This window comes from Diadema antillarum, unplaced genomic scaffold, assembly GCF_040938485.1.
Source record: "Diadema antillarum isolate AM-2024a unplaced genomic scaffold, OU_Dant_1.0 seq00001393_RagTag, whole genome shotgun sequence".
In the NCBI taxonomy this organism is placed as follows: Eukaryota; Metazoa; Echinodermata; class Echinoidea; order Diadematoida; family Diadematidae; genus Diadema; species Diadema antillarum.
This window is the reverse complement of record NW_027272148.1, coordinates 151,334-160,136: the sequence shown is the minus strand read 5'-3', so window position 1 is coordinate 160,136 and position 8,803 is coordinate 151,334. Positions and strand designations below refer to the sequence as shown.

General features: G+C 40.2%; 1 protein-coding gene across 1 annotated transcript; it reads right to left on the bottom strand.

Annotated features, from left to right (window-relative positions):
- Positions 1–1,598: 1,598 nt before the first annotated feature.
- LOC139708983 (octopamine receptor beta-2R-like) lies at positions 1,599–2,666 on the bottom strand. The gene has a single exon (XM_071620950.1). It carries the CDS (start codon positions 2,664–2,666, stop codon positions 1,599–1,601), a length of 1,068 nt encoding a protein of 355 aa, XP_071477051.1.
- Between the last annotated feature and the right edge of the window lie 6,137 nt (positions 2,667–8,803).

The following is an 8,803-nucleotide window of genomic DNA, read 5'->3' as shown; positions in this document are numbered from 1 at the left end:
TTCCACGCATCCAAAATGTCAATACAGTGAGCGTGGAAATGGTATTCGATTTAAAAAAAAAAATCACCACAAGGCTATGTATTTCATAGTTGTTTCATACGCTACATAATTTATACTTCAGGCATTACGAATCTATTCCAATGTCTTTTTATTTTATCCCATAATGTGCTAATGAGTCATAATGTGTTAAAATTTTGCACATATACCTATGAATAAGAAATTAATGCGATATGCAGAGGGCTCGAAACGCAAGGTCTCGAAATTAAATAGCATTATCGTTCGAGAATATATTGATATGTCTTGACACCGTAACATCTTGATAGAGGAAATAACATTGGTCCGTCCTGCACTCGCTTCAAGCCAACTAAGAAGCCATTCTGACACAGTGAAGGATTTATCTGCAATTGATGCGCTCTTGTTTACTGTTTTGGCTTCAATTCATTCCCCCGTTTATTCATGACCTTACAATGTCATCACAATTTTCAGTCTATTCCATAATCAAGTCGTTTCCAATCTGTTTCCTATGACCATTCGAGCATTGAGAATTTAGGGTTTCTGGGACGAACACTGAACTAGGGCTTTCTATAGCTCAGTCGGTATATAGAGCACCGGGCTAGCAATCCGGATGTCTCGGGTTCGTATCCCGATGGAATCCCATTTTCTTTGCTCAATTTTCCACTAATAAATCCTATTTATTTTATCAAAACTTATCATTTTTTGATGCACATATAAGGACCACATCTACAACATAGGGCTTCCTTTGGATACGAAATGAAAACATGACCAAAGCAAGACTATGTCATGTACATTAGTTATTTCAGGTTTAATGACACATGAAATGATCATCACGACGTTGTATGTATTCCTGAAGAAAGTAATCCGTTGTTCTTAAGATCCTCCCAATGATGAGAGAATTTACCCGGCTGATTTCTTTACGACGGCATTAATTTCAAACATTGGCATTTGATTAAGCTTTGACGTGAACAGGACTTGTGACAAAATTGTAGCATTAAAATAAATAGAATTTACAGCATAAATAGAATCTCTACGCCAGTAGTCACCCTTCACTGATCTTGATTGTGATTTCATCACTTTATATTCTTTCGACAACGAGCAGAGACTTATGTGCCACATACACTCTTCATTAATACTGCGTAGCATACATAAAAAAACACATCCTTTATAAGATCCAGAGTACGAGAAAATACGAAATCACTATGATATAGTTGTAGCTATATCATTTTAAAATACGTCATTTTGTCCACTCTTCTTTTATATCTTTAAAGGGCATACAGCCTTACTGATACTGAATGACAATTTAATGTCCTTTTTGATGCGTACGGAAATGATACGTAAGACCCTGGCTCAAATGTGTTCGCCCCATCCGTCCTTGCTGGTGGCATTTAAAGGAGTATCGTATCCAGAGAACACTTGTCTTTATAACAAGGGACAGTTGCGCAAGCAAGAGCAACAGATCACGCAAAATATTGGGGAAATCCAACAATCAGATTCAAAATTTAAATCTAATTTCTTTCAGCTACAACAACAGTATATTATCTTTTGGGTCTGCCAAAAGCACGAGATGTTCTCACTTGTTTCTACGGCTTTCCAAGACAGCATCCTAACGCCTCTCTTAGTCCACGCCGGAAATCCTTGTAGCGCAAAGCGTACACGACCGGGTTAACGCATATGTTCAGTGTGGCCAGGATCGTGGTGAAGATGTGCCAAGTGCTGCCAATGTAATTCGGAATCTTGCCGAAGTTGAACACCAAAAAGACGAACTGGTTAGGGGTCCAGCACACCAAATAGCTCAGATAAACTATGAGTAGTGTGATGGTAATATTTCTGCGCCGGACGTTGCCCTGGGCTTCCGACGGATTCGACGCCTGCGCCGGAGTCTTGTCCCGGTCTTTCGCCACCGTAGATAACTCGGTGTTTTGCGCTACTGAACTCTCATCTCTGTTCTCGCGGGATTCTTGCGGGGCCACTGATGATGTGTTTGCTTCTATGGAGGCTTCTGTTACTCTGTTTAGAGAGCGCAGCTTGAAACTGATACAAATGAAACAGTAGCCCATGATTGACACAGGGATAAAGTATTCCCAGAAGAAAACGACCACGCCGATCGCCGGGCCTGTTGAAATGTAGTTGCACTGACCGGAGTCGAAGTCGAACTGGACGAAGAGCATCACGGCCTGGAGGATCGGGGCGGTGAGCCATGACAAGGCAGCCATCGTGTACATCGTCCGTCTCTTGAATTTGGTCATGTAGAGAATAGGATGCAGAACGGCAAGATACCTCTCCAACGAGATGAGAGTTAGGTTGAAGGAGGAGATGGCAAACCCTGTGAAGTAGATGATTCGTGAGTCCCACAGGCGACAATAGAGTTCTGCAGCAAGGCCAGGAGTTGTAGGGGGAGCAGCGAACCATTGGAGGTGGACTGTGGCTGCGATCAGTAACACTGACGTGATCAGGTCTGTCGAACATTGGTTGACAATCAGCCAGTTGGTATTATTCGTCTTGGATTGAAGTCGCAGTACGAAGAAGCACAGTCCGTTACCGAGGATGCCAACCACACCGATGCCGATCTGAAAAGATGCGACGACCAATGGACCAACAGATGACGGCTCCTGGTCAGCAGTATCATCTGCTGGAGACGGCGTTTCCATACTTTCAGGAGACGACACACCGCACAGACTCAGACACACAGGGAGGAGTGTACAGACTTTGTTGAACAGTGGTTGCCAGCATGCGAGAAAGTGCCCAACATAGCGATAGATGTTTGATTCAGATTGCGAAGTTTGGTAACAGGGCGCTTCTCCCCCTCGCGCCAAAAATTTCGATCAGAATGCCACGGCTTGGACGGTTACAACTGAATTTATACCGAAGGAGATGGAAATCGATCAAAATGCCAAAAACATTGACCATCAGCCATATTGTAGTACTTCCTAATGGTATTGCCCATTAAATCTATGAGTTATTAGTCATGAAACCGTAACCATGACAACAATCGCAGAGGGGTAAATATGCTCGGGCAATGTGTCTACAAATAAGTCGGCGCGTCGAAGCAACTGATAGTTCATCAGGTATCACGACTGACAGCCGTTTGTTGATATACATGTATAATGTAACAGCCAAGAAGTTGAGACATATTTCATGATTGTATTATAAAGTGATATTTGAATGAAACTTTCCGAATGAAATTTAAATTTGCTAGAGGACTGCTTGACCTGTATATGGATAATTACAGGGAATGATATAAATAAATGAGTACTTGGAAATTTGCATGTGTGGGTGTGTGTGTGTGTTTTCTTGTGCGCGCAAACACGTAACACATACATGCACGCACACACACGCGCACACGCACACAAGCAATAAATTTGAGTTGCTTAATAGACACAGTTCCAGCTGAGTTTTATACCCAAATATGATGTCCGTTCGTGCGTAATTGCAAAACTATGTTTACGCTATGTGTTTAGTGCGTACGTTATCATGGCTCTTACGTAAATATTGGCAACGCAGGATTACACGTAGTGCGGGGGCAGCTTGTTAGGGAAAGTAGGGCCCATTTATTTGTATCAATGATAAACTTTACTTATCTTCAAGGAGAAATGATGATTAAACTGGAGCCGTCCAAATGTCATCTCTTCTTGCATGCCGTGATGTGAGCATATGCCATCAGCTGTTGTATTTGAGACTTCCAGCGAAACTTCGATTTGTTTGATGTAATTATTAGCTGGCAAAAAGTCAAAATTTGAATTGGTACTGAATTGAGTTTTGAGTAATTGGGTGAGCATATTTCAGGCTACAAATTCAGTGAAACAGAAACTTCAAAGTCGACAAAAAAAAAAAGATTTTTCTCAGTTTGTTTGTTTGCTCGTAAATCAGCATGATATTTTTCAAGGTCTTTTGCATTTTTAGGGAATCACTGGAAAGCGGCCATCTCTTCTTTTTCGTATGCCCTGGAAACAACCTGGCGGTGAGTTGGCTCAGTCGGCAGCGCGTCTGCCTCACGATCACGCGGCCCGGGTTCGAACCCGAGTCTGGACTGAGCAATGTTGTGTGTAAGCATACCGTCCCCTCTAGCAAGAGGCAAAACACTCTGTCCCTCGGATGAGACATAAAAATGGAGGTCCCGTGTATGAGAGCGAAACAACTCACGCACGTAAAAGATCCCGCTTCATTCATTCATCGCAAAGAGCAGGGTGTTTAACCCGGTAAAGTGGTCCCACCGCACTTCCAACTGGACCCCATGGAAGACCAGCTTATAACGTAGCTGAATATGGGCTATCCAGCCATCTTCTCAGATGGAAAGTGAACAAACAAACATTAAAAAAAAAACAATTCTCCTGGCAAAATACCAATATTGCTGGATGATCTTTATTTTATCTTTGTGTTTTTAGAGGCGCTCATGGTCACCTTTCAACTTAAGTCAGTACCGAGGAAAATCACTTAACTTTCATATGATGCTTTATTCATTCAATGAATTGTCACGTTTTACAGCCATAAAGGCTCGTTAGTATTTCGTTGAAATCTTTTGTTCAGATTCTCTTTGTATTCATTGTGATTTTAATCTTGTTTAATTCTCATTTCCATTTGTGTGTGTGTGTGGGGGGGGGGGGGACACACGATGTTCTACCGTCACAAAAGCACAGTCATGTTAATTCATATCAATGTCACTTTGTAGTCGCGGCGCGGCGTCTCCATCTACCCCGTACTTTTTTTCTCTCCTTGCATCTTTCTAAATCTATGTAACCGAACAGCCATTTATCTGTCTCCTCGTTTTGACTGCCAGTCTACAATTATCATATCTTACTATTTCTCCCCTTCTGTCTCACTATCTCTTCCCCTTCCTATATCTTTTGTCTAGAACTCTCTCTATGATTATATTCCCCTCTCATTGTTCTTCTCTCTCTTCTCTCAACTTTCGTTTTTCCTAATAAATCTGTTTCTCGGTCTCCTTCCCTCCAAATTTTTTTCTCCATCTCTTCTATCATTTCCTCCGTCTCTCAATCTCTCTCACAATATATCTATATCTCTTTCTCTCTTCCTCTCTCTCTCCTTCTCAATCACTCTCTCTCTCTCTCTCTCTCTCTGCGTTTGTGTGTGTTTGTTTGTGTGTGTGTGTGTGTGTGTGTGTCCCTGAGTTGGCCTCCTTCCATCTTTACTCTCATGAAAGCCACAATTCTTTCATATTGCAAGTATCGAGCAACAATGTCCTCCTTGAATCTTCTGTTCTGATTTGGGGGGAAAAGCGCGTGTGGATTATTGGTACAATAGCGACCACATCTAATGACTCGCATTCCTTTCATCTCAATGCTTTTCCCACTTGATGCTCTCTCCTCCGGAGGAAAGAAATCAAAGTAAATCAGTTTTCAAGTGAGTTGACATTTAAGAAATTCGGTACGAAACACGAGTCTTAAATTTTCTTGAGCTGATATCGTTGTGGTTACTAATGGCTGCACGATTTGACATCATTTGATATTGTAGACATGTTTTGGGGTGTTTTTTTTTTTAGAACGACAGGAGACATTTTAGTGACTACAAATGTCAAATTGAATGATCAGATAATAGAGCAATTAGCTTTCGATGTTTCATGGAAGGGTTTATTGTAAGCAAAGCGAAATGAGCTACAGTGTATTATGGAATCGATACAAGTGCATTTTGAAATTGATGGTGACCGAGCGCATCAATGAAAAGGCTTGATTTGATTTGATATGATTTGACGAGATTATTTCTACTAAGAATACACGTCAATCATGGCAGGTTGCATGAAGAAGAAACGAGAAAAAAAATCAAATATCCTTGAACAAAGCATTGATTACAATATTATTCAACAAATCTAACATTACTTAAGTATAAACAGGAAGCAGATAATTTCAGAGAATAGACAAAGAGTTAGGTAGAGAGCAAAAAAATAAGGATGAAAAAAAAAAAGAGCCTCGGGGTACCGACGTATAAAGGGGGGGGGGAGAAAAGAAATTTCCCCACTCAAAATAAATGACATGAAAGTACAAGCATTCATTTAGAGTTGTCTTTATAGTCACTATTTCAATATGATTGAAACGCTTTATGAAGAGTTGATCAGCAAATGATTGTAACACGCATATATATTATACACACACTCGTCATTGCAAATGTGCATTTTTGTGTATACTCAGCAAATGTATCTGCGTAAGTGCGTGTGTGTGTTACAATGTGCATGAATATGCGTATCATTATGTCATAGGATGCTCTTTAGATACGGCATTATATACAATTTACGTTGAAATACGACTCTGCTGGGTAATATTTTCAGCATGGTGCCCCATTTCTTTTTTTTTTACTTGAATCTTAATTTCATTTTCTATCTTATAGTAATTCTACACACACACAGGCACACTCCTGTGAAATTTAGATATACCGGTATTCAAACATGCAGGATATTCGGCATTCTAACAGTTCTGCTTTTTCAAAACACCATATCAACATTCTTCAGCATTTTATTCTTCAGTCTTATACAAACATATGTATGCATATACAATCATGTTATATACGTAAACACACACATACACACACACGCACACACACACACATATATACATATATGTATATATATATATATATATATGTATATATATATATATATATATATACATATATGTATGTATATATATATATATATATATACATATTTGTGTGCACATTGTGATGAGTTTGAATGCAAAAACAGATAAATGACAAATTTTAAAGTAGGCCTAATTTCATCAACGAATAAAGAAAAATTCAATATTTTCAATGATACTGCACTAGTTACATAACAGGAAATCTTACTGTAAGGTTTTGATTATTGTTGCTTACTCTGTTCAGTCCACATTTTATTATTTATATTATTTTTCCATCACTAAAGAAAGTTAGATTTATATCATTTTACTGTGGAAAAACGGTAATAAAATTGAACTTTGAACAGAAAATATATATATATATTTTAATTATCACAATTTTATAACGTAATTATTATACATGTATATGCCCATTTTCTTCGTTTATTCAACAGCTTCAATCTGAAATATCTCCAGCTGATAAAAAAAAGGATAGATCTCTTTTTGCATTTACACTCTTGATTCACTTTAATATACGTGATTTAATTCGTATTTTTCATCCACGTTGTGTATTTTGTCCATGAGTATTTTATATATTGACCGATTCGGGTTCGTTAAGGGCAGCAGACATTTCATGGCACTGGGCGCAGCCCAAAGAGATTCATACCTAGTAGTCGCCATACGCGTGCGTACAAATAGTGCGTCCAAAATTGAAGAGGGAGCGCACACTCAGCTCCTGGCACTGGATCTAAGTCTACGTTCAAGTCATATCTTCTCATATCATATCTGGAATGATATGTTATTCTTCATTACACATTTTCATTTTCAGAATCACAATGTGGTTAATTGTTTAAATATTAATTTCTACGATGATATCATATCATTTGAACCATTTGGTAGAGTCTAGACCTTCTCGTTGTTCGCAAAATAAGTAGTGGAAACTTGGGTGTAGACTAGACTGTACTTGAGCATTATGACGTTTGTTTCGCGTACATTCCCACTCATGCCATAAAATGAAACAACATCAGCACCATTATGACGCTTAAACATGACCATTGTGACGTCACAATAAAACAACGCACGGTCCCTGCGCCGAATATTCAATTCGAGCGCATAAAACAGTGCGCTGCCATCTACTGATTAATAACTGTACAGGATCCGTGCAATGGCGGCTCCCACAACGCGAAATGGCAGCTCCCTCGCGCGGCTGCCTCCTCACTGGACTACGCCCTCTTGTGGTATAATCTCTTTGGCGCAGCCATAGTGGGTGTCTCAGCCGACCCCCCCTCCCCCCCCCCCCCCCCCCTGCTCTCCCCCACCTCGGGCAACATGTTTATCACGCACTTGTAACAAAGGTTCGCGCACTAAGCAAGCATTCGCGCACTCAGTACGAGACGCCCATTGGCTAAAGCAGTTTTTCATTCTGCGCGCGTGCTAATGTAGGGAGAGGGGTGGGGAGTGGGAAGGGGGGGGGGGGGGGGGGGGGGTCGGCTGAGACGCCGAGTAATGGCGCTGCCCATGCCAAAAATACACATAGCGCGTCACAGAATCGGTCAATACGCGCATTTTCAATACCTTATGCTTCTCGATGTATACTTTGACTTTGTTTGAATGTCCACGTGCATCGCTGCTATACGCATATCCCATATTACATTAGCATTTTTTCATCATTCAGGGGTGGTATTCTGGACACCGTTTTATCTCTGTTGTAACTTGTGTTGTAACTTGTGTTGTAAGTCTGTGAGTTACAACCCGCTAAAACAGTTGTAAATCGGTATTCTGAAAACTGTTTTAACGGTGTTGTAAGTCATGATAACCACGCCCATCGCAATAATCATATCCAATAGGAAATATTGTTAGAAGTAGCAGCTAAGACATTTCAACCAATAAGATTGCTCCCTTGGGCAAATACGCCTTGCTTAACTCTGCGCGTTTTAACAAGCGCTCATTCTCTGGCGTGCGCACAAATAGGACAATGGTATGCGCAGGTAAAGAGAGCCAGAGATGAAATAAAGTTACAACAGAAGCTTGATCATTATGCCTTCTTACCGGTTTTGACGGATACTAGTAGTTGGTGCGGTAGGGGATTCGCAAAGCTATCTCAGATTGAGTCTTTTTATTTGAAATTTTGTTTAAAAAATAAGATATCTGGCGTTCATAAGAGGAACGTAAATTTCATGGTTTATGGGGAGGTAGACGCTTCTAAATTAAGTTGAGCCCTTGAA